Genomic DNA, 26,160 nt, shown 5'->3' with positions numbered 1-26,160 from the left:
GTTGAGAATGAAACTATAGTTTGAAAAAGGGGTTGCACAAACACTCTGTGCATCTACATCTACATGCGTTTATCTGACTCCAGGCCCAGGCTGGCTGGGTTTTGTATCAGAAGCTGGGGGTATGCACAGTATGAGAACCCAATTCACATCATGTCTCCACTCCTTAAGTGCTTCCACTCCCTAAACACTTAAGATTACATAATATACCCTCACCTGTTGCACACACACACACACACACACACACACACACACACACACAGACAAGAAATGCAATGACTTGCCCTGACAGACCTGTTACAAAGGAATGAACATGCCTCAGAACAAAAAGAACACGGGCAATATGCAAATCAAGTCACCTGAAAGGTGGGTGTTGTTGTGATAAGGAAATTAAACATGGTTATATAATGTTGGAAGGTGATCACAGAATCATCCCCATTGCCACTCCTTTCAGCTACTGCATCCGGCGGTGACCTCAAAGCACCTCTGGCCAAGAAGAAAACTTACACAAACTACTTTTGAATGCAGCTTTTCACAGCTGCTCTTATTTATTTTTTGAATTATTTGTGTTTTAATGTAATTTTACATGAATCTCGTCATATAATAGACAATACAGTTTTTTCTTTTATTGGTCATGTAACAAAGCATTACGTAATGAAATATGATGGCATGAAAGATAGGACTTAAGACACAATAGTGATATGGTGTTGACAGACGGTTACCTGACTTGGCCATTGGCTTATTTATCTTTAAAACTGCACTCTTAAAATATTTTTATGATGACAGCTGTTCAAATTATTATGTATAATATAACAGGGGGCGCTAGTGGTGATGAACCCACCAAGAATTTACCTCCGCTCTGCAGTTTCCCACCCTTTATAGCATCTTTTAGCTCATTGTTTTTTGTTTTCTGTTGTGGTTCATTGCCACCGTTCTCATCAGTGTCAGCTCCAGATGCAGTAGGCAGCTAACCTGGAAATCCAGACTCAAATCTAGAAAGATTTTGAGTCTGGCCCTCACCGATACATCCTTCCTACCCAAGGGGCGGCACTAACTGAGGCATTTCAAATGCCGCCGCACACAATTGGATAGCTCGATGGCCAATCACAGCAAAAAACAAGGTGACGTATTTATTGCACTAAGCCCCATTTGTTTGCTGAACAGTGGGGCTAACTGATATATTATTGCTTTTGCCGTATCCCGTCTGCAAAACAGCAAAACCGTCCATCCTGGAAACGAAGGCTTCTAGGGCAGTCTTCTGTTCCTCTCTCAAGGAAAAAGATAAGTGTAGTTGGCTTAGCGTTTCTTCCAAAGGTAAATTGAATGGATGCGGTCCTTCGGCAGCTGCCATCTTGGCTGTTTACTTTTCGACTCCTATGGTGCAGCGCTGTCGTTATCACGTTACTCCCGCCCTGAGCCCGCCTCTGTCAGATAGCCTGATCTGATTGGTCCGATGGTGATTCAGCGGGCTCTGCTCGTCGGGGCCAGATCCCCGTGCAGAGCAAATTCGAATTTGCTAGGGGCGGGACATCTGGATTTCCAGATTAGTAGGCAACTGTTTTGAGCCAAAAGCTCTTAATAAACCCACTTTGAGCTACCTGCCCAGCACCAAATGACAACGTTAGCAGCAAGGTAACCAGGTGTTTAACATACTGGAGCATTTTGTGACTTAAGAGCCAGATATTTTGCTGTGTTCCATTTACCTCAAAAGTCGGAGGTCGGAGAACAAGTCAGAAAACTATTACCAGCAATACCAGTCCATGCCAGGTTAGCCATTGTTAGCAATACCAGTTGATAACAACGCAATTCACTATATTGTAGCCCTTCAAACACAGTAGCGACATGTCCACAGATAGAAGTTGGACACAAATGTGTGTATGATTTATTTAATGAAACACAAATAAGACAGAAGCTTATAAACGTGTCAGGTCTCATTCTGAAGTCGTCGAAATGAAAACAAAAAAGGCGTCCTTTAACGTCAGCATTATATGTGGCTGGTTGCCCTTATAGTTTAACGGTGCCCAGGGGGTCAGGGGGAAACGCGGCGGGACAAGGATGAAATTTTAGGCGGTGAGAGTCCAAATTGGGTGGGTGGGAGGAGTGGTGGATGGGTCCAACAAACACCGACCTTCACCCGAGAGAGCGGTGTTCACGTCCCGTAAGATTCTAAAGCCAAACCAGGGTCTTTTTTCCTAAACCAAACCATGTGTGTCTGTTGAAGGAAACGAAACACGTCAATTCGCAGCGTTGTACCGACATAGTGCCTTTATTGTGAAAGAGACTGTATGTAAACGTTAAATTTCCTGTGAAAACGGAAGTGCATCTTGAAAGAAGAGAACTTGACATGGCGTTCCAGAATGTCAACACCCAACGCACCCAGGGTACCTTGCACATTTTATGTGGACGTGGAAAGTCCATGACCAAAAGGACAATATGTGACAAGGTCGGAGTGAGAATATGTTGTTATAATATTGCTACAGCTCTTACTACAGTATGCGAGGAGCGGCCATATTGGATTTTTAGGTCACTGTTGGTGAGGTTCCTCCGACTTTCTGAGCTGGAAATCTGACTTCAAGGGGTGTTCCAGCTGAAATTTCTGACATGCAACTTGGGAATTCCAACTTTCCAGTGCAAATGAGACGTATTATTTGCCTCAGGAGTTGGCGGAGACCAAAAATGGAGCTAAAAAGTGAGCAAATGTTGGACTGACATTGATCAGCTGGACACAAACACAGCTGCAGATGAAGGCTGATGTTTCTCTGTGTTGTGTGGTTTGTTCACAGCTTGTTTCCGCTGCCCTCAAATGGCCAACAAATCAGTTATTGCCAGTTTAATTCAAGAGGAGACTCACTAACTGCTGTTGTTACAGCCCCTTAGAAAGCAATTAGCTGAATAGGAACCATGGCAGCAGAGGAAGTTGATGTTAAATCATCCGTAACTGTATTCAGTGAGTGATGTTATTTATTAGTTTATATGAAAAGCGCCATGTTCCATGTATATCCAGCAGACGTGTGACTGAGGGCTGCTCTCAATGTGTGTGACGGGCCTTCCTCATTCATCAGCGCTGCAACTCTGCCGCACATCAGGTGGAAAGCTTATGAAATCATAAACCACAAAACCGCCACGCCTGTAGCGTACAAGCCCGTTGACATGGTGCTGAGAGAGAGAGAGAGAGAGAGCGAGAGAGAGAGAGGGGGAGGGAGATAGTGGGAATGTTGGCATTCATCAATGAAACACCTTGTAATTAACAATGGAGAAAATATTCCAATAAAAAAAAATGAGAAGAAAGGACCCACCACACCCAGTCCATGCATCTGCATCATGTACACACACAAGAGTCCTGCCAAAGTCATAAATCTGGCAATGTAATATTTTGGGAGATAAAAATACACTTAAATACACCCCATTCAGCTCTTCAGCAAAATGTTTTACCAAGAGTTTGTCTGTGTGCTGAGAAGTACACCTTTGCTTTTCACATTCAGATATTGATCTCAGAATATTGTTTTATTTATATGTAACACGGGAAGTGTTCAATTTAGGAGCGCAGCACACTTTCTGAGCAGGCCCAGAAAGTGATAAATATGACTCACAGATAAACGCTCTTGGCTCTGTCTTTAAGAAAAAGCCGAAAAAGAAAGACAGTGTACGTCATTATTTAGACTATTTCTGCTGCTAATGTGGGTTTATGATGTTCGACTGAATGAAAGCAAAGAAGCCCAGCGCTGTTTTAGGCTGTAACACAAGAGGAATGTAACAAATATGGCAACTATTTACAGAGAATTATGTGCTAAATAAACTCAGAGCATGCTCAGAATCGCTTTCGCACCACATCAGTATATTTTAATGAGGACCACTATCACACAAGAGCCAGGTGATCCACAGATTCACCGTGCAACCCTCCCTCTCTGCCTCACCTCTCCCCTCTGTCGCTGCCCGGAGTGCTGCACAAGGAGTGGAAAATACAGTCACCTAAAAATACACTGCACATAAACAACACACTTACAAACACATGGGTACACACACAAGCCAAGTGTCTTTAATATTAGAAAGCACAAGGCTGACACCTGAGACACTCAGCGCAGCGGTGTCACCCCCTCCTCCCCCCTCTGCTCCTCCTTAAATTAGTCCAGCCGTGGCCAGAGGGTCCAGTCTGATCCGCTCTGCTGCAGGCTGGCAGTTAGCGACGAGGTGGAGGGTGGGGGGTAGGCGGGTGGGGGTGGGGGGTGTAAGTGCTGGGGGACACATGCTTATGACATCACAGCCCAGTTGGCCCTGCATGCCTGTGGCAGTCACACGGGGCATCACCAGGCCTGACGTGGCGGATGGGAAGGGATGTGTGTGAAAAGGTCACAGAGACCAACGTGGCCCCCATCCTGGGATTCTCCTTATCGTAATGCCTCTGCCCTACAAAACACACACTGCAGTACGTATACACACACACAGGTTAAACTCACACAGGTGTGACATGCGCAGTATATTCTACTGTTGTATTTTGTTTGTATTTTACCCAATCCCCCGTGCTGTGTTTGTTGTCTGCTCATTTCCTCTCCCACTCCTTTAAGGCTTCATTCAGCTCTCATCTTTAGCTGAGCCTCCACGTTGTTCCATTCTTTTAAATTCTTTCCACATATTGCTACAGACCTGTTCGATGTCGTCTGGTTTTCTCCCACCATCGACTGTCTCCACTTGTTTCCATCTTCCTGTAGTTATTCATATCTCTCTCCAGCACCTTGCATCTCTTCTTCTCTCTTTGTTTTACCTCTTGCTTGTGCTCAGCCTCCATTTCTTTCAACTCTCTGTATATTTGTTTTCTTTCCTTTGTGCTTTTAACCTCAACTGTTGGAGCCATATCCTTCCACAAGATATCAATTTCCATTTCTTGATTGTTGACTATTTTTAAAGAACTTTGAGTCTCATTTAGAAAATATGTTTATACATGTCTTTGTCTTTTCTTTTCATGTCCTTTTCTTACTTAAAAGACTTGAGTCTTTTAAGTAAGACTTTCAAATAATGTTTTTTATATTTGCATATCTTTTTCTAGACAATAAATCAGTAATACTGATCTGAACTATCCTGTTTTTATTAATTTTTTTACTTTTAACTCAGTTATATTCAGTTAAATTGAAATCAATTCGGCTTTGCTGTCATTTTGCTGTAAATTTGTGTGCAGAGCAGAATAAGAGAGGAATAAAACTTGCAATGGAGGTGCCCAGTAGCTCAGAGGGTCCCATGTACAATGGCAGCGTCCTTGCCGCAGCCGCCATGGGCTCGATTCCAGCCCGCAGCCCTGTGTTGCATGAGGGCCACCCCAAGCTGTCCTGCCATTAAAGGCAAAATACCTAAAAAATAAATAAATAAATAAAATAATATATGAAATATATAAATAAAATAAATAAAATTATGAACAAATAAATACGAGTACAGTCCCTGAAAACAATCTAAAATAAAGTATTTAAAAAGTGCCCAGTAAAGGTAAAGAGGTAAAAAAAAAAATTGAATGAAGTGTTTAGTGCCGATACTGACTCTAATTGAAAATATTAATTTGCAGTCTATAGTAAACATGTATTAGCTATAAGATGTGATTTTAGTCAGCTGTTTGCTCTCTTAAATTAATACCCACAACAGGCATGAAAGTGAGTGTCAGCACTGTAAAAACCTCTAATAACTGAATTTTTTTGGCCACATGGGGACAGCAGCAAAAAGTTGTGAGCACCACACTGACATATTATTGCCTTTAATTTGACGTGGCAAACATTATGGCACACAGTCGATTATTCATACATCCAGGAGCAGACACAGAGCAGCAGTAGTACTTATCAGGAGTTGTGTTTGTGTGTCCAGTACTCACTCTCTTTTAGCTCTGTTTTTGGTCTCCACCATAGACTGGAAGAAAATAACGGACTCCCATTGGTTGTGGACTGTCGTTTTGAAGCCTTATTTTTGGCTGTCACTGTGTGGGGGTTTTTGGAGCCAGAAAGCGACCATATTTGGAAGAATGTGTGGATCTGACTCACAGGCTGTAGCGACACCCCGCAGACAGATTGTCACTCAAAGCGACCACGGCCTTAATTATGTGTAACTTAAATGTAAATGAGTGAGTTATATATAAATTCAACCCTGTACAGTTGTCATGAGGGTTGATATTAGATATAAAGACAGAAAGCATTTTTGTACCAGGCTGTGAAACTGTTTTTTTCTGCTGTAAAGTTGGGCATTTGAACATGGGAGTCAATGGGGACTGACTGGCTTTTGGTGCCATCATCAAGTAGCCATTTTAGGCACTGGAGTTTGTTGCTTGGTCTCTACCAACTCCTGGGGTAAATATCTGGCTCTTAAGCTGCTAAATGCTCCATTATGTTCACCACTTAGTCGCTGACTGCTGTTTGCTGCTGAGCAGATGGTGCACAGTAGGTTTTTGGAGCTTTTTTACAGAAAACATCTGCCTGCTAAAAATGATGCCATCAGAGTGGTGAGAATCAATCAAAACGGTAAAGCTGTGGGTCTGACAACCAAAACAATGAGCTGAAACGCACCAAAGCTGGGGAGAGCTGCAGATTCAGGTGCTAAATCTCTGTAGGGGTAATTCTGTCATAATGTAATGTAGTAATGTTATCATAAAAATAGCAATTATAGCTGCTTTATCTTGACGAGGAAGTCGTAGTTGTCAGGTAATGAATTTATTGCTTACAATTATTGTCTAAATAATATTACTAAAGACACCATATCCAGCCAAAAGACTACAGCTATCAGTTATGACTGTGCTGGGAGGCATTGTGGGCAGATGCAACAGAACTTCACAGAAATATAAGCAGTTATTACGACTTCTATTTCCTATAATGGTGTCACCTCTTTGCAGGGTGAATGGGCTTCACGCTGCTCGTCTTTCATGCATAAAGCACGAGGTGAGTGTGTGTCACACACAGGATTAGGGAGCGAGAGATGAGGTACTGATAGATGCAGACTCAGCCTTGGCTCCGACTCTGACTCTCTTATTTCTCTCTGGAGAAGAGTCCAGAAAGATCAGGGAGCCTCCAGCTGGCACACACACATTCGCAAATTGTCTCTGTGTCCCAGCTCCCTCCGCCCCTCCCGACCCACATGCGGTTCATATGACAGCGACCATGTGGTCTGGATGCAGAATATAAAGTCAGATTATTTTACAGTGAACATGTTGTCACCTCTCAAAAGACCTGCTACTGATCGCTTAGCAGTGTGTTGCTCCAGTTGGCTGCTGTGATACTGACTAATCACTGCCTGATCACTGGTCTTGTGACCACAGTGACCGGACCAACATGAACACACATTGACATACATCACGGAGAATGTAAAAGACTTAAACATGTATGATATGCTGTGAACCTTCCTTCAATGTTCTGAATATCAGAGGTGGACAGTAACAGATAAACTATGTAAATGTATTCAGTTACTGTACTTTGGAAGTATATTGAGTCACTATAATAATATAGGTTTAGAGAGTGAGCAAGTAGAAGTAGAGTAACACATGTATGCAACATAGTAAAGAATACAAAAGAACAATTTGCAACAAAAGCAATAAAAATATGGTGCATAAATACACAACTATGTAAAAGCCATTTTGCATTAAAAGGTTAATTATTACTTTTTGCAAAAAGCAAAAGTGTTTAATGCAACTTTATAATTTGACAATTAAAAGCACAGTCAAAATAAAGGAAAAGAGTTCTCCTGATTTCACTCGACTACATTAATGTGATCATTGTAGTTACTTTGCTTCTGCAGCAAACAGTTATCCAAGAAAAACATACAATAAACTCATTAAATATGCATTATTTGATGGATTAAGCTTTTCATATGGTGTATAAAATGATCTGTTTTACCATTACATGGACAACAACATTAGACACTTATTACACATTAACAGTAACATAATAATACTTTGAAAGGGAACTTAAGTACTTTTACTTTTGAGACTAAACTAAACAATGTACGTTTTTTATTGTGTGCTTTTATGTACGTTTCAATGTACATTTTTTTTATTCAAAGCTGTGGTAGGCAGAAATGTGGAAAAGGACCAAAAATAACGGCAGAATTTGAAATTACACCCTCCACCTGCAGCCCTCCTCTCTGTCTTAAGCCCCTCCCACCACGCGCGCGCCTCATACAGTAACCCAGTGTTTCCCATACACTGATTTATTTAATCTTATTTTATTGTCCAGTTGCGCCCAGCTCATCCGCTCAGCCCCTTCTCTCCCCACGCTTGGAAGAGAGAGTGGGCAGCAGCTCAGGAGATGGACCCTCAGTCAGCGGCTGTAGCAACTTGAATCAGGACGGCTTAAACCTCACAGCATCAGGTGTCACAGCAGGCTGGTAGCAGGTGGCAGCAACGGGTGTAACCTATGAAAGAATGAAGGTTTGCTGATCTGGCAGGGAGTCAGGACTGTCGGGGTTTGTGCATGCTGATTTAGGTTGTGGCTGCTGACTGGAGAACAGACTGAAAACAGAACCAAGAGGAGGTGCAGAAATCTAGTTTTCTCTCAATCCACTTGAATTACAATATGCTCAGATCTTACTATGGGATTTAGCCCAATAAAGCCAAAATGAAACTGCCTACACCAGCTTTAAATAAATTGTCATTGCTTTAAAGCTGCATTTACTCAAAGGAGCTCCACTGCTGGCAGCACTTGTATATTACACCATTAAACACATCACACTCACAGTCCTGTGTACAGCTTCATACCATTCCACAGTGTGGAACCTGTCACATGTGTCCCTGCATCCCCTCAACCAGCCAACAGTTTTTGGGACATCCCACAGGATTCACTTGTCGGTGAGCGTGAATCGATTCCACCCGCCTCTGGATTCATTCCACGCTTTACCAACCGTGTGATCTGCTCAAAAACACACACATACTTGACACACGTGTGTGCATGACTGGGCGCTCTCACTCCTCTGAAAGAGGAATATTCTGCGCAGCCTTTGAAAAGGAAAGAGAAGTTTAAAATCATAAGCCCTCTGCTGCGCCTGATATCCTGATAGCTGTGTTTACCTGCAGGGTGCAACATCTCCGGGCATAAACACGTGTGTGATGGATGAGTGAGAGAGTGACATAGCCTTACAGAGGACTGACTTCAACAGTTTCTTTTCCTCCATGCTAAACCACAGAGCAGCATGTGTTATGTAGAACAGAAAATACATGTGACCTATTTGCAGGTCTCCTCGAGTGTGTGAATGTGTGTGCACACAACTGTGTGCTCACCCTTCTCTATGTAGGGACCATCCCTTGTAAAAGTGTGTGGTTTCTTCACAGGATATGGGTTTCTGGTGAAGAAGACACAGAGAGGAAGTGCTCTAAAGAAAGCTCCTCTTCTTTTGTTTCTCTCTCTTCCCATGTCTGACTCCTCTCTTTCTTTCCACGGGACAGACGTCACGTCACACGTGGATGTTCAGGATGATTTATGTAGAATAGAGAAGTGTAGACTTCTCTTGTCTGGTAACTTAACACGGACGCAGATAAACTCTCTTCTTGCTTCCCCTATGACACCTATATGAAAATGTTTAGTGGGTGATTGCTGAAGAATTAAAGGACACACACGGCTATTTTAGTGAGGTGTAATCATCGATGTATTAGGGAACTGGATACAGTGTTGGAGGCTTAGACTGTATATAAAGATGGGAAACGTGTTTTCACGTCATCCTACTGTATAAAAAGCCAAAGTATCCCAGAAATGGCCACTGCCATCTTGCGCTGGTGACGTCATTTAGTCATTTGGTCATTTAGTCATTTAGTCGCTGCTCATACACCTGTAACTAACCAACTAATTAATAAAACCCAAACTTGGACATATGTCAGCATCATTAGAACAACATTGAAATTTTTGAAGTGTGCTTTGATCTTTTAGTTTGTCCTATCTGCTATCATGGAGGGGGCGGGGTTTATGACCCATACTGAGTTTGAAACCACAGAATTTCATGTGTTAAGTGTTTCGTAATGAATCTATCTGCTTCTCTTACTAACTGTTTGTCTGCTTTTATAATGTTGTCTTTTGTGTTTGGTGAGCCGAAGTCAAATTTCCACCCGTGGTAAACAATAAAGATATATTCTGTTCTATTCTGCAACCTGCCACCGGGGGCCATTGAAATGTTTTGACTTTATTTTTGGGAGCTGTCATGATGTCGTCCATTTTTATTATGCAGTCTATAGTTGGAGACAGGCCCCGTTCATTCATTAGAAAGTTGCTCAGTGGTGCACGACACCAGAAAAGTTTGGCTTCCCCCAGATCTTCCGCATCATTGGACCTATAAAGCGAGCGCACTAGAGACTTCCGGTTTAGCTGGAAGTCTAGTTAGCCCTCTGTTAACTTGAAAGGGAAAAAAAGTCTCAGACGTCACAGACGTCTCTTTCAATATAATTCAATTTTATTTATAACACGCAATATCACAAATCACAATTTGCCGATAGATAGCAGATAAGAAAAAAATCCCCCTAAAAAAAAAAACCTTTAACAGAGAAAAAAATGGTAGAAACCAAATATAAGATGATGTGAACAAGTCTTTTTGGGCCCCATGGCATCATTTGAACACTCCTAAGTTGTAATTCCTTTGTTTTACGCCTGGCACACTTCCTGGGAGTCTGTGTGCATCAAATTAAGTTGCACTGACTCTGATATCAGCTTCTAAGGATCAGTATTTCGCCAATATTCTTTACGATGAAATCTGGCAGTAAGAACAGCAACAAAAAACCCCACACTCATATCTTAAAAACCAACAAGCACAAACTTGAGAAACACCAGAGTACAAAAATCAAATCAGAAAATATTTTACAAGCCAAGTGATTTAGGAGCGTTATCGATGTGTCTGTCTGTCCACAACACAAAGACGAGCGCTCTGCTCTCAGCTGTAAGGAAATTAAAAATTCTTCCTCATTTCTACCCCTTGATGAAACACTGAGTTGACTTGTATAGACGGTGTCAAGAGGAGTTTGGAACTACAGGTTGCAGCAGTGTGGCGCGCTCCACGTGCTGCCTGGGCCTGTTTGACTCCTGAACACTGAGGGACAGCTTCGCCACAGCTCCTTCATATTTAATTGTTACGTTGAATTATTCTGGCTCACTGCCGTGTTGTGCCACCCTGAATTGGGCCGCGGAGTTTGTGAGCATATCTCTGTGTCCGTGTGTGTGTGTGTGTGTGTGTGTGTGTGTGTGTGTGTGTAGGACGGGGACAACAGGGACAGTGATGTGGCAGTTGTGCCTGAGTTTGCCACGAACACTGGAAGCCTGTGGGAAAGCAGAGCCATAGCAACAGAATGAATTAATGAACAGGATTCGAATGCTACGTTTAACACAAGGTACAAGCTCAAACACACACACACACACACACACACACACACACACACACACACATAGGAGCACAAGTACAAGCCAGCTGGTGGTTTCATATTCAACACAGGTAACCTGGTGATGCAGGTTGGGCCAGAGCTGCTTCTACCACTACAAAACACCCTGCCGGCAGCTCGCAGCATTATACCAAACATCATGTCATAAATTCCTCTGAAGGTTCCACACAGTTTAACTTAATGTGGACACATCAAATCTGAAGCTGTTTCTCATCAGTTTGTTTTTCTTCCACTCAGTTACAGTGAATTTCTCGACATTAAATAGTCTGGATTGAGTATCAAACAGATGACGTGTGGCTACACAAACATGTTACATAGTATTATAATGATATATAGGTTAAAACAAAACAGCACACAGAGCGTGTGTTCATGCCGTCCCTCAGTGAGGACAGTTACGTGTTGTTATTCTCTGAGCCGGTGATATTCAGAAAATAGTCTGCAGCGCCCCCCTCAGGAAAAGGCTGAAAAACTCTGGGGCAAAATCCTGATGGAAGAACATTTAGGCTCTTTTCAGTGATTTTATTTGCGCAAACCTTGAGTTTAAATATCAACAATAACTTTAATATATAGCACAGCTCATACAGAAAGTGCTTCACGTGGTGAAGACAAACCCAAAGGCGGCACATGTTGGAGGCTGATGCCTTTGAATTCCTGTGGAGGTATGGTTACACTTTAATCCAGTTAAACACCAATTTAAAGGAATACTTCACCTGCAAAATGACCATTTGTTTATCAGTTACTCACCTGTGTTACACTGAATTCGTGAAGAAAACTGTGTTTCTGTCATGCCACTACAGTGAACGGAGAATCCAGAGGGTGAACAATCTTCCTAAATTCAAGTAAACAGGGTCACAACAGCAAATCTACCATAAAACTTAAATTAAAAGCCCAGTCCCTTTTACTAGCCCATTGTAGCTACGCATTTTGACAATTAAAGGCCTGTCTCAATTAGATGCCTGGTCTGGTTGCCAAGCAGGTCTTTTTTATAGAAGTTCTTCGGATGTATGAAACCGGACTGTTGACTACCCACTTGAGCTAATGTTAAATGGACATGCTACACATTGTTAGCTCTGATGATTTCATTTTACTGAAACCATGAGAACCAGAGCAGACCATAAGTCATTCAGATTTACCTGCATGAAGAAAAATAAATGGTGACTCCCTTCCTCTGAAACTGTCATTAAGTCAGTGTATGTGTCCATTACTCGATTACCTGGTAAGTTATTTATATTACTTTAGTCTATAAGGGTCCACCAACCAAAAGTGTTTTTCACATAATTAATCCAGGTTATGAATGTTGTTCTAACAGAATAAACTGGTGTGTCAGTTTGCTGGGTGCCGTGAAACAAGTGTCATAACATAACACATAATTGATGTGTTATTTGAAGCCTCATTTTTATACAAGTATTTATACTCGTTCAGATAAACAACTTGATTGTGTCTCCTGATCTTTGCTGAGCAACATTTTTGTGTGAAAGGAATTAAAGGCCTGTCCCTAATATAGGCCTGCTGAGTTCAGTGATTCAAGCAAGTAATAGTGCGGGCTACTGATTGAAGTTTTATGGTGTATCAAAACAGTGTAATTCAAATCTTATTCATCCAGTCGTTTGCTCAGTGCTTCTCAAACTCATAGTTTTTTGCTAAAACAATACAATTTGATTGGCGTGCCTCGCTACACGTGTTTGAACTCGGCTCAAGTGGAGCTCATACGCACGTGCATGCTAAGGCATCCTCAGGGCTCACTATTTGTTGGCGGAAGTGTTTCGTATTGTAACATTATTTTGCAAAAATTCGTATTTGGGAAGTACTGAGCGCACAGCTGGATAAATGAGACTTGGATTATATCGTTCAAAATGTTACAATATAAAACCCCTCCATCAACAAGTAGCACACTCTTGCATCCTGAGCATGTGTGTGTGTGTGTGTGTGTAAGCTCTGCATGCCCAGGAACACTTCTCGGTCATGCGGTTTCTGCTGTTTTAAATTGTAATTTTTTTTAGCAAAAATGGCTGTTTGGGAAGTACTGAGCATACGACTGGATAAATGAGACCTGTATTATACTGCGTGAGCATATAAATTTTAAGATTTGCTGTTGTTAAACGTAGTCCCCAACAAATTTAATTCATGAAAAATGTTAGCCTTTTTTGGATTCTTCGTTCACCAATTCTTTCTTCACAAATTCCTCGTAATACGCAGAGACTAACTGATATACACATGGTCACTATGGGGTGAAGTATTCCTTTAAAGCTGCTGCACTAAGATAAGTCTGGGCTTTTCTGCTCATGCAAATAAGATGCCATCAAGTATGTGTGTGTGTGTGTGTGTGTGTGTGTGTGTGTGTGTAAGCTTGTTGAATCATAGGATTAAGACAACTCAGGTTAATTACACAATGAGCATACACGCAGAATTGTGAGCCATTCAAGACTGAACAACTTAAAAATAATATTGATTACTTAGTGAGTTATGACTAAACCTCAGTCATACATTACATCACACACACCAGACACGTGAGGCTGAAATTCAACACACACATTGATTTTTACTTTTTTATTGTACAATATTACAATTACATTTGTACAAATCCTGTTCACAAAAAAAAAGCAATTCAGGCTACAAGAAGAAATGTTTGCTGGGGCCTGAAAACAACAATGTCCGTGAGCACTGCACTGAACCTTCACGCAGCAGTGGTGGGTGCATACTGCTGCTGCTGCTGCTGCTGCTTGGAGAGACGGCCACATACACACACAGACATTACATCTGAGGTGGGCTAGCATGGCTTCCTCCAGTTCACCCCACCAGATCTTAAAAACTTAGGAGGGGCAAAAGCAACAGGTTGGACACCAACATCGGTGCAGGTAAAGATCATGTACTGAAACGGCTGCGTAAAAAAAAAAAAAAAAAACATGTCTGTGTGTTGTAGTGATAGTGCAGAGGGAACCAGGGGAGAAAGGTTGTTGTTCATTTGTTGTTTGGTCCAGGTCCAATACATTAAGAAGCCGAGGCGCAGGGTCAGGGGTCGTCAGGCGGAGTTTAAGAGCGGGTGTACTTCCCCCAGATGTGCAGCATGAAGACTGAAGCGATGAAAAGCAGACTCATCACCAGCACCGGCACCGGCCCGCTGTCACAACAAAGAGATGCTGATGAAAACACACACACACAAAATCCCATCATTTGCTCTAACCCCAACCAGAGCGAGAACCTTAGTGGAGTGGCTGATTTTATTGATGAGCTTAGGAAACAAGGAGGGGCTCTCATCTCTGAAGGAGGGACTGAGTGGGGGGTGGGGTGGAGGGGCGCATCGCTAAGTAGCAGCATTGCCATGCCAACCGTCTCCTCAGCGGCCCCCTCCTCTCCCTGTCAGAAGGCTGTAATTGAGTTGACCTTTCAGAGTGCATCCTTTAATGAAGCTTTGAGGCTGGCGTCTAACGCAGGAACAAACACGCACTCGATACACAGCACTGTATGGCGAGTCTGCCCTCCTTCGACTGCTGAAGAGACGCACTCAATAACCACCACAGCACCATCGATCAACCATAGCCAGCTATGGCCAGGAGACAGGACGCCTCCTCTAATATTAGGCGCTGCAGAATAGAAGTTTATGAGTTTGAGAGTTTTCTAAAAAGTGTGCTTTCCCAACACACATAATTGTGTGTGTATATAGAGACACACACTTAAATCAAGCAGATCCACCGCTCAGAGATGATTTGTTTTACCACGGAGGCACGTCTACCCAATTTCCTGCCATTAAACATTTCCCCCGACTCTACCTGATAAGCATATATAACACTAATGATCGCAAGGGTCGGAAATCCTGAGAATTAGTACGTATTTGGAAGTTAAAAATGTCAGAGGCTAAATTTGTTTGCGAGTGTGTGTGTGTGTGTGTGTGTGTGTGTGTCTTTCCGTGTTCTGCTTTTATAAACTACACTTACACTTTGAGGCCTGGCGAGTCTTCTGTGTAGAAGCGCCACATGCCACCGGTGCCTGCCGATCCTGTGGTCCTGCCACCGCTGCGTGTACCGCTGCTGGTTGCTTTCCTGTGGAACACACACAAAGTCAAGAATATATCAACACTGTTTGAGTGGTTCAATATAAGCCATTATCAAAGGCTTTACATGACAACTAATTTGATTTTAAACTGTTAAAATGCCTCATTAAATACTGCTTTTTCCTCTGTAGTAATTATCATGTTACAAAGTACTCAAAGACAGAACAAACAGACACACCTTTGTGAAAGTCTGACCACTTTAATCCATCTCATCATTTCTTTAAACCAAACATTTTGATCAAATACCATCATAGTCAATTCCATTACACACTGTATTCAGATTGTAACTAAACACCGTAGCTGCTGATGAAAGAGCGGAGTGATTCATGGTCGCTTCACTCGTGTGATGAGATTAAACGGAGGTTAATGAGGTAATGAAGCGGGCGATAGTAATGGGTAATAATGAGAGAGGCAACAGCGAGCCTCTGATTACACACTGATTAAGCCCACCTCACAACATCTATCTGCCGCTCTAATCTACACAGAGCACACAAAAAATAACGGGACGGACTATCTGAAAATCATCAATCACTCTTTACAGTGTGATGACACGGGCAGGTGGGGGTCAAAGCTGGGGGTGTTTGGGAAATAATTACAGAGAACGCGTGCAGGACGAGACGACCACGTAACTTATCGCTCATGTTTCATGTGGTGTCTTCAATGGCTACTTTTTCACAGCGGTGGCAAACATACAGATATTTGATAAATGAATGGAAAAAATAGAAAGTGTCTTGATGTACAATCAATAACTTTGGGTGCTTCTTGTCTCTGAGCTCTACTGAAGGGGTACACTACCAAAAGATATTCCCTAATGTAATGATGATGTGGTCGGGAAGCTGCCCTGCAACAAGTCCGACTAAAACAGATGTTCAAATTGGTTGTAATCTGTCGACTGGGACGACTGTGGCAAAATATTCACATCAATTTTACACTTGTCAAATAATTCCTACCTGGAAGAATTTTCATTCATTATATAACTGCAGTTATTATGCACCTACAAAGACTTTACACATCTTTTTACTGGATAAAGAGAAGAGGTAAAAGTTTGGTGGACTGTGTGTGTGTGTACCTCTGTCTGACTGTGGAGCCTGCTGCTCGGGGAGCCACTGTTTTACTTGGGGATCGGCTTGATGCCCCAACATTGGTTGCACTTGCTGCTGGTCCAGGCTGAAGTAAAGACACAAGAGTTAGTACACATGAATAGGATTCATCTCTTTCTGACAGCTGTCTAATCAATGACACTCACCTGTACATGCACACACACTTCCAAACACTTTCACAGCTAAAACTAACCTATTACATTAAAATAGCTTTGATAGTAATGATTGAAAACTTTCATTTTGATTATTATCTTTATACTATTTTTTTATGTTACAGACTAATGGAAAAGGCCTTGACTACAAATCCACACTGTTAATTGCTTTCAGCTTCTAGTTGTAACATGTAGTCTCACCCAAATATGTTCAGGAACATGTATAATTCATTCTTCTAATGCTGTGCCAGCTTTACATATAGGTTTTGGTACTGTTTGACTAGCTAAAAGAGAGCCACGTCCACATATGACGAGCTAACGCTAGCATGCTAGCTAGCAGACAGCAAAACGTTAGCTCATGTCTACCGTTAAATGAGTGCAGTAGAGCTCGTTAGCTTCAACGCTGGTAAGTGTTTGAGATGGAGCAGATAGTCTTACCATTTTGTTTTATTTGTCCCGATGTGAGCTGAAACCCTGAGCCCGTCTTCAAGCTGATGTCCACGTCAAATGAACAGCAGACAGTCGGTGTGTGAATTGGTCAAAACTTGAGAGGAGATCTCAGAAAGCTGACGATTGTCTAAAAAGGACACGACTGCGAAACACAAGACCAGCGCAGGAGACCGAGCAGAAGCCTGACCGGCTGATCGCATTCACCACAAAAGACACGTAACAAACATTGTCTTAGGGGCTTATTTTTGTGTCCGTGTAATAAAACATAATTAGAAAACCCACAGTATTTTTAAAAACTTGAATTAATATCTTTACTTGTACTTTAATTCAAAGGCAGATATTTGGTCCGCTTTGTTTGAGAGGGAGACGTGTCTCACAGGAAGCGTTGAACCCGTTACGTTGAAGAAACAGGCGCCATTGTGGCTCAAACACGGAGCACGATCAGCCTGAGCGCGACAGATGATTTGAGCCAACATGGCGTCCGAACGGTAGAGTTTCGTGACAGCTGTACACGCTGCAACGGGCGTCTGTACGAGCATAATCACGGGTTTACAAACTCGGACAAGGTAGTGAAAACATCCAAAGGTAACATTAATGCGTTATAAGAAGATGGTACGGAGATATATTTATGTTTAGCTACAAAGACAGCTACACATTAAGTTAAAACGGGTCGTAATTTCACTAGCTACATGGGCTAGCTTCCAAACTGTTATCACTCTGGTAGTTAGCTAGCGTTAAAAACAGGGAGGATAACTTTTAAAGTCAAACTGTTGTTTTAATTAGAAGTGTCATGTCTGTTCTTGTTTTCAGCTTGACTTCTTATCCGCAGATCCAGTGCCAGCTAAAAGTAAATGGCAGAGCACTTTGGGACAAGATGATAGTCACAATGGTTTGCAGTCAAGGGGTCGATCAATATGTTATTTCAGAGCCGATTCCGATACAGATTATTAGTTATCAGAAAGACTGATAACCGATATTTGGGGCTTTTGCTGTATAAAATGGAAACCCTTGTCTCAAAATTCGGGAAAACACAAACTCCACAACTCAAACACAACTCTTGCTGAAGTTACAGATGCATGATATTTGATTTTTTTTTTGCCGTTATCCGATGTGCCGATATGTAACGACTTATTTGGCCGATAACCGATACCGATATTGACGTATCTACTTTTTTCCCTACATAATTTTAGTGATCATGAAGTCTCTTCTGTAGTGGAATCAGCATCATATTATGTAGGCATACTCTTATTGTGATGGCCCACCAGCAGATGGAGACATGAAATTCAATATATGATAATGTATGTAATATTCATTCATTGTGCAATTAATTAAAAGCATTTTGGCCGATTCCGATAAAGCCATGTTTGCATGTATTGCAGTCTGCCTTCCCTGGTGTTCATATGTATTATACTCTGCTTTTAGGCTACACCTCAAAAATGCTAGTTGGCAGTTGGGTGACTATGTTTTAAGAGTCAGTGAAGTGTAACTAAGTTTGATTGATTCAGCTAACACACCTACAACACAAATACAACATGGTTAAATAGCGACAACATTAAACAAAGGTGCAAAATTAGAAAATACAAACGGGTCCATTGTAGGTTGAGTATGCAGTAGCTAGTCTGCTTTACATCATCTGGTGTGTCAAAAATCAGTAATGTCAGTAATCAACTGTTGTTGGTTTGGCTGTATCCTTGGGCAGTCTCACTCCCTCTTCCTGTCCTTGCAGCACCTATTCAACTTAGGTTTCATCCAGTAACTCCTATTAGACTAATGGAGGAATGTTACCAGCAGAAGCACTGGGTATTTTTGCATCTGCATCATATTGAACTGTGATGTTTAACTTGTCGAGTAATATCTGATGTCTTATGTTTGACACACAGCTCCTCTATCTAACAGGAGCAGCTCCACTCTGTGTTCGTCTCAGTCTGTGGCATGACTGCCTTCAGTGTTGAAGCACAATCAGATAGTACTGTGGGCGGGACAACAGAGTGGATTCTGCAGACAGAGAGATGCCGCTACATCAGAGCCAAAGTTGCAAATTTTACGATTAATTTACATTATCGGCTATCAAATGAAAAAAGTAACAGTTACAGTAATCATAAAAATGCTGAATATTGCAGGCGATAATTGGTTGATCTTTAGTAGGTACAGTTTCTGTGACACAGTCGTGCTTCAGAGGTTAAATGTTAGGATTTCAGTTATGCTATAAAACCACAAGAACCATTCCTTGACTTTTGTCAACAGTGCAGCAGTGAAAAGTTTCTCTCACTGCCATGAGAGAGTGGACTCATAAATCTCTGGTTACTTGTGTTGGACAGAGTTGTTTGCTTTTGCTGTTATGAAGTTTTAGATTATTTGAAAGCCATTAAAAATGAATTTACTCTGTGATGTGTGTTGGGTTAAAGCAGTCACTTTCTTTACATGTTTGTACTTCTGATTTTGGGATTATTAGCACTGTCTACAGGCTCTATGTGCTCATCTGTCATTCTACATGATACAGCGATGTATGTTGTAAACTTAAACTCGTCTTCAAACCATTGTTGTCTTGTAGGAAAAGATATTAGAGTTTGGGTTTGAACTTTATACATTCTTGTGTGCAGGATGGCGCGGGTGGTGTTCCTCCATCCAGACCTTGGTATTGGTGGAGCAGAGCGACTGGTGGTCGATGCTGCTGTCGCTCTGAAGTCTAAAGGATGTAGCGTGCAGATATGGACAGCCCATTACGACCCAACACACTGCTTCTCTGAGACCCTTGACCCAGAGCTGCCTGTGGTACGTTAACATGCACCTGACTGTATAATACTGTCCCTCACATACACACAACAAAGACAAAATTCAGAAGACACGCACACAATGTTTCTGTTACTCATGTAATAGGTATGTGTGGGTGACTGGCTTCCCACCAGCGTGTTTGGCTACCTGCATGCCCTCTGTGCCTACCTGAGGATGATCTACGTGGCCCTCTACCTGGTCTTTCTCAGCGGGGTGGAGTACGATGTCGTCTTCTGTGATCAGGTGAGCCATGTCATACAGGAACTAACTATCTATGTTTGGTCATCACTCACTTGAGTCCCTGTGAGCCTTCTGTATCTTGTAACTGTCTCTGATGCTCAGAGAATAGCTTCCATTGTTTACAGGGGGCCCATCTCCATTTTTGTGTCACGCCCTTTTACTATTCCATGAAGCAGACACTCCCTTGCTTATTTTCTACTGTTTTGCCTTCCACACAAATACGCACAAGTGACACCTTTCTCTCACACATAATTGCAGGACAGAGAAAACTCATTATTCAGAATGACTTCCAGTGCAACGGCAGAAGAAACACCACTTCTTAAATGAATAAAACCGCAGTCAAGCAAAACATGTCTTGCAAAGGTCAAAGAGCTTTTACAGACAGTATTTGTCTTTATTTGTGGTTAGATTGTTTACTCAGTCAGTCAGTTTGTATTACCAAATGTTAGCCTATGTCATACATTTCTAATCTTAATATTGACTAATACATTCTTTATGATTTAAAGGTCTAGTGTGAAGGATTTAGAGGGATATATTGGCAGAAACGGAATGCAGTCAGCATGCTTTCTGTAGTGTATAATCACCTGAAAATAAAAACAGTGTTTTCGTTACCTTAGAATGAGCTGTTTATACCTACATAGGGAGCTGAGGCCTGTGCTACGAAGCAGGATTTGGAGTTAGCAAGGTAACTTCAGGGTTAACTCTGCGTTCCACGAAGCTGGTTCTCTATTTACCATGGCAACTTACGCTGAACAGCCAATCTGCTCCGGAGCAGGTTATGTTGTGATCACAGCCTGTCAACACCCGACCTCTGACCAATCAGATCACTGAAAGAAAAAAGTATCCATGAATGAAAGTCTGGAGTCTCAGGTAAAAAAAAAAAGGAGCCTACATGCTGTTATAGGTCAGTTGAATCATTTCGTTGTTTGCCACATTTGGGTCAGATAGACCTCATCAGTCATAACTACTTTTCCACCCTTTACTTCAGCAGCAGAAACAGTCTGATGTTACTTTAAAGTGTTTTATGTGACATATTCAGAGTAGTTTCTTCATCGTGCAACTAAAGAGCAAAAAATACTCTATATTAACGTCACATGTAGCCAAGTGATACCTACACATACTTAAAGTCTCGGCCGACGGTGATTTTATGGTTAGTATTTCCAATATGTCTACATTTCCATTATAAGATCACAGGGTATCATTTACATTCCACGCCACTAACATTTTACTGTTTTACAGTCACAGACACCTTCAGTACTGTTTCATCTCATATGATATGAAGCAGCCTCCTTTATTAATGGTTCTGATGATGTTGCTTGTAATTAACGCCCCCGCCTGTCTCACATGAACTGAACTAGTTGATGACCAGCTTTGTAGTACCGGTTATCCAGACGGCCAATGTGACGGGTTAGTCAAGCTAGATAACCTTGGTAAGTTGAACTGGCTTCGTAGTACAGGCCTCTGGTCCTTGTCCATGGAGTACACCATAGGCCCGTTTCCACTGAAGAAGTTCCTGGTACTATTTGGGGGGTAGGAGTTACTACAGGAACGTCCTCTCGCCCGGCCCTCTCAACCGCCGTGTCTCCACTGAGAGAGCGGAGTACGAGGAAGGTTCCTGTAAAGTTATCGGGCTCTGGATGTGACGTAATCGTTGCGCGACCATTTTGACCGGGGCGACGTAGGGGCATAGGGACGTAGTTAGCTGTTAGCCGTTAGCGGTGCCTGTATTAACTCAATAACTCAATAAATGGTCCGTGAAAAAAAATATTTTTCCAGCGGATGTCTTAGTTACAACATGATTGAGCAAACTGGAGTAGTTTCATGTCGTATCCGACAACGGGAGGCTTTTAACAGATGACATCCTGATGTTAGCTTTGCTGCTGCTGTTAGCTGTTCCTGTCAGCGGCAGCCACTGATGCTTTCTAGACAGCGTGATTTCCCAAAACTGAATAAATACCACACATAGCAACACAAAACTGTTTTGCTAGCTCAATCATGTTGTAACATATGTAACATGTATATCCACTGGAAAATATATTTTTTTTCATGGACCGTAGATTGAGTTTAGGGCTGCCACGATTAGTCGACTAATTGATGACTAATCGACTATTAAAATAATCGGTGACTATTTTAGTAGTCGACTAATCGGTTTGAGTCATTTTTCATAGAAAAGTACTATAAAAGTACCCAAAAATACTCTTATTGCAGCTTCTTACGTTAAGATATTGGCAGCTTTACACACTCTCCCATGACGGTGAACTAAAACCCTTTGGCGTGAGTACGAAACAAGACATTAGATGACGTAATTTTGGGATTTGGGCGAGACAGACCAACATTTTTCAAAATTTTAACACATTTTTCGATAAAATGATTAGTCAACTAATCGAAGAAATAATCGACAGATTAGTCGACAATGAAAATAATCGTTAGTGGCAGCCCTAATTGACTTACTGAGTTACTACAGACACCGCTAATGGCTAACAGCTAACGGTTAGCCCAGCTAATCTACGATAACCATAGTAATTACAAAACGTCACATCCCGCCTTGAGTATATCCAGTTAGCACCAAGTAATCCCCATGTCCCAGCCAGGAGTCTCTCGGGCCATTCTGAATACCTACTCCGAGGCAGGGACTTGTTTAGCCCCCGTAAAAGTTCCACAACTCTGTCCTTCGGGGGTGGTTCCTGCAGTGGAGACACGCACCAACGGCCCCGGCCCCATAAAATTACCCCAAAGTTCCTGCGGTGGAAACGGGCCTCATGTTGTGTCTACAGTTACCCAGCGTGGACAAACCAAACACTGGCTCTTGATAGGGCCATTTGTGTTTTCACATCAGCCACCGTAGTTAGCAGCCCCTCTGTGACAAGCGGCATCAGAAAAACACTGACTTTCTTTAATGTGAGGGTGTATAAGGTTTACATTTTTGTTTTGTACCCCTTTCATTCCACCCCAGGTGTCAGTGTGTATCCCGGTACTGCGACTGTCCCGTCGCAGGAAGAAGGTTTTGTTTTACTGTCACTTCCCAGACCAGCTGCTGACCCAGAGGAAGTCGGCCCTGAAGAAGCTTTATCGCGCTCCCATCGACTGGCTGGAGGAACGCACCACTGGCATGGCTGATATGGTACGTAACGGCTGAGGACTGAAGGCTGCATCGTTCTGTCAGGTGTGATGGTCTGATTGCAGGGCAGGACTGTGTCACTGTTACAATTTTGTTTTATCCGGAAGGAAAATTTAAATAGCATGGTGGTAGAAAATGATGTAAAGAAAATACACATAAGTACAGTACAAAAATACCAGACATGTCATATATAAAGTTATATATTAATGAAACAAACTGAAGTAGATGTATGTGATTTTCAGAAGATGCTTATGATGTGACCTGAGGGTTTTAACGACCCTCATAGAACATGCCGTGTCAATTTGTTCACAGATTTTGGGAATGGCCAGATTTCAGGCTGAGTCTAAAGGAGAATCTTCCTCCTCTTCACTTCCTAAGTGAATTAAAGGTCCAGTGTGTAGGATTGAGGGGGATATATTAGTATTTTCTTTAGTGTTTGATCACCTGAAAGTTTTTGTTACCTTTAGAATAAGCCATTTATATCTACAGAGGGAACAGGTGCAGAGGAAGAGACCTCTGTTGATGATTCAGCTCCCAGTACAAACCCCTTAAACTATGAACACTTAAGGAATCCTTAGCAGGAGTTCACACTTGGCTGGTTTCAGCTGGTTACAATCTGCAGCCCTCACTGCTAGATGCCACTAAACTCTACACACTACTCCTGAATATAATGAAAATAAACAAATCCCCATTTTTCTGGGGTTTATAGCAACATAGGTATAGATCATGCATAGGATTAACTATATATTTACCTGTTAAAGGCTTCCTTCAAGGAGAAAAAAACAGTAAAAAAAAAAAAAGCTTTTAAAGCTCAGTGTTTGAAGTTTGGAAACAGTTTGTTTACTCAGAAATATTTATCTCACCTGGATGTTGTTTAACAGGTTAAGAGAAGTGAAGTTTCACCTCCTGACTGAGTTTGGCTTTTGATGCTGCTGAAACTACTGTGTAATAGAATAAATCAAAATATAAGGTGTATTAATTTTAACAGCTTGTACAAACTAAAGTGATTATTTAAAATGTGATACAGCCTGATCTCTGCAGGCAAGCTGACGTAAAAGCTCAGGGCTCTGGTAGAAAAGAAAATGACATTTTGATTTTAGTCTAGACTTTGGGATAACCAAAGACCGCGGGCTGTCATCCTACTCATAGCAAATTAAAATGCCTGCTCCATATGTGAGATCCTTACAAACTAATCTCTCTGTACTTCCTCTTAGATTGTGGTAAACAGCCAGTTCACCGCAGGCATCTTCAGAGAGACCTTTCGTGGTCTAACAGGAGTCCAGACAGACGTCCTCTATCCTTCCCTCAACACGGGTACCTTTGACCAGCAGTCCAGTGAAGCACAGGGCCTGGAAGGGCTGCTCCCTGAGGGAACCTCCTGCCTGTTTCTCTCTCTTAACCGATACGAGAGGAAGAAGAATCTGGGGCTGGCTCTGGAGGCTCTCGCAGTCCTGAGGAGCAGCCTTCCTCCCAGCCAGAGAGCAGGTATTCACCTGGTGGTGGCGGGGGGCTACGATGACCGAGTTACTGAGAATGTTCAACATTATACTGAGCTGAAAGAACTAGCAGCACAGATCCACATAGAGGACTGTGTCACTTTCCTGCGCTCCCCCTCTGACTCACTGAAGGTGGCCCTGCTGCGGGGCAGCGCAGCTGTGCTCTACACCCCGAGCAGAGAGCATTTTGGGATAGTTCCCGTAGAGGCAATGTACTGCTGCTGCCCTGTTATCGCGGTGAACTCCGGGGGCCCCCTGGAGAGCGTGGCAGACGGGGAGACGGGCTTCCTGTGCGAGCCCACGGCAGACGCCTTCTCTAAGGCCATGGAGAGGCTCGTGAAGGAACCGCAGCTCCGCAGGGACATGGGACAAGCTGGGAGGAGGAGGGTACAAGATAAATTCTCTCTTCAGGCCTTCTCAGACCAGCTGTATGGGTACATTGTCAGGCTAAGCGAGTGATGTGAAAGCTGGAGGAGGCAGGTGGAAAAATGACCCTCTACCAAACTGTGGATTGTCTGTGGACGACTGGGGACCGCAGTGTGTGTGTGCAGGGAGGCAGTGGGGGTGTTATGAGGACTCAGAGGACAATCAATCAGCATTCCCCTGGAGGGGTTGCTGAGAGGAAAAAAAGGACGGAATCTCTATACCAATTAAGAAAAGAGTAACGAGTTTACATACCCTATCTCTGGAAAAATACCACACCTCCAAGTGTGTATGTGTGTGTGTAATAATGTGTGTGTGTGTGTGTGTAGCAACGCTGCAACCCAGAGCCTAGCAAATGAGCGCACCGAAAGGATTGATTGTTAGAGTGAAATGTTTTGCACTGTCTATTTTTTTTTTTTCCTGTTACTTTGCAACAGTAGTCTTTGTCTTTGTGTGTTTTCGGAATGAAGAAGAAGAATGTAGTTACCACCATGTGCCGCTGCCGGCCAGATCAATAAACAGGAGGCTTTCCACTACTTCCTGTCCGCCCAGAGCTTTGTTCCCCCTCTCGCATTCAGAAGACGCTGGCCTGTTCATGACTCTTGCTGCAGTGTGGAGGTTATTAGTAGATGATAGAGAGTGTTTGGCTTTAATAGAGGTCTGGTTGATGGGCAGTGTGGCTTTGTCTGGGTCATTATCAACAAGGAGAATAGCAGAAGGTCATTGTGTCTGCGCGCTGGCCTCCTCAGCCCTCCTACTGTATAGAAATGCTCTTATTGACATTCCTGAAGTCTTAATAAACAAGAGGACACATACTTTCCTGACTCTTGTGGGGTTTGCTTTGTTGCTAAGTTTTTTTTTGGCCTTTAATAGACTTTGGTAAGGATTTACTGGGTGAGTGTTGAGGCACGGAAACGTTGTTAATGTTGTGCCATCTTTGTTGTTCTTTTTCATTGAACAGCTTTGATTTTGCCTTGAGTTGTGAAATGAAACATT

At 42.5% G+C, this 26,160-nt stretch overlaps 2 protein-coding genes across 5 annotated transcripts; one reads left to right on the top strand and one right to left on the bottom strand.

Moving 5' to 3' along the window:
* The first annotated feature begins 11,298 nt into the window (after nucleotides 1–11,298).
* alg2 (ALG2 alpha-1,3/1,6-mannosyltransferase) lies at nucleotides 11,299–25,979 on the top strand. Of its 4 annotated transcripts, none has more exons than XM_049584320.1 (5): nucleotides 11,299–11,317; nucleotides 19,716–19,887; nucleotides 19,993–20,130; nucleotides 23,081–23,248; nucleotides 24,460–25,979. In XM_049584320.1, exons 2-5 carry the CDS (start codon nucleotides 19,717–19,719, stop codon nucleotides 25,198–25,200), a joined length of 1,218 nt encoding a protein of 405 aa, XP_049440277.1. In that variant the 5' UTR covers nucleotides 11,299–11,317; nucleotide 19,716; the 3' UTR covers nucleotides 25,201–25,979. The 4 variants fall into 4 exon arrangements, with proteins under 4 accessions (XP_049440277.1, XP_049440276.1, XP_049440275.1 ...); XM_049584319.1 differs by lacking the exon at nucleotides 11,299–11,317 and adding an exon at nucleotides 17,389–17,681; XM_049584318.1 differs by lacking the exon at nucleotides 11,299–11,317 and adding an exon at nucleotides 17,389–17,700.
* Nucleotides 13,898–17,249, bottom strand: sec61b (SEC61 translocon subunit beta). Its single transcript, XM_049584326.1, has 4 exons — nucleotides 17,104–17,249; nucleotides 16,483–16,580; nucleotides 15,298–15,402; nucleotides 13,898–14,483 (listed from the first exon to the last, which is right to left on the bottom strand). The coding sequence occupies exons 1-4, from the start codon at nucleotides 17,104–17,106 to the stop codon at nucleotides 14,396–14,398; spliced, it is 294 nt and encodes a 97-aa protein (XP_049440283.1). The 5' UTR covers nucleotides 17,107–17,249; the 3' UTR covers nucleotides 13,898–14,395.
* Nucleotides 25,980–26,160: the final 181 nt, after the last annotated feature.

The sequence above is a fragment of the Epinephelus fuscoguttatus genome, linkage group LG8 (assembly GCF_011397635.1).
Source record: "Epinephelus fuscoguttatus linkage group LG8, E.fuscoguttatus.final_Chr_v1".
Lineage (NCBI taxonomy): Eukaryota > Metazoa > Chordata > Actinopteri > Perciformes > Serranidae > Epinephelus > Epinephelus fuscoguttatus.
The sequence above is the reverse complement of the archived record's forward strand: the minus strand, read 5'-3'. Positions and strand labels throughout refer to the sequence as shown.

Coding starts and splice junctions, on each gene's coding strand:
- sec61b (XM_049584326.1), bottom strand. Junction 15,403..16,482: donor GGCTCCACAGTCAGACAGAG/GTACACACACAC, acceptor TGTGTTCCACAG/GAAAGCAACCAGCAGCGGTA. Junction 14,484..15,297: donor GACTCGCCAGGCCTCAAAGT/GTAAGTGTAGTT, acceptor TTGTTGTGACAG/CGGGCCGGTGCCGGTGCTGG.
- alg2 (XM_049584317.1), top strand. Junction 20,131..23,080: donor ATGTCGTCTTCTGTGATCAG/GTGAGCCATGTC, acceptor ATTCCACCCCAG/GTGTCAGTGTGTATCCCGGT. Junction 23,249..24,459: donor CCACTGGCATGGCTGATATG/GTACGTAACGGC, acceptor ACTTCCTCTTAG/ATTGTGGTAAACAGCCAGTT.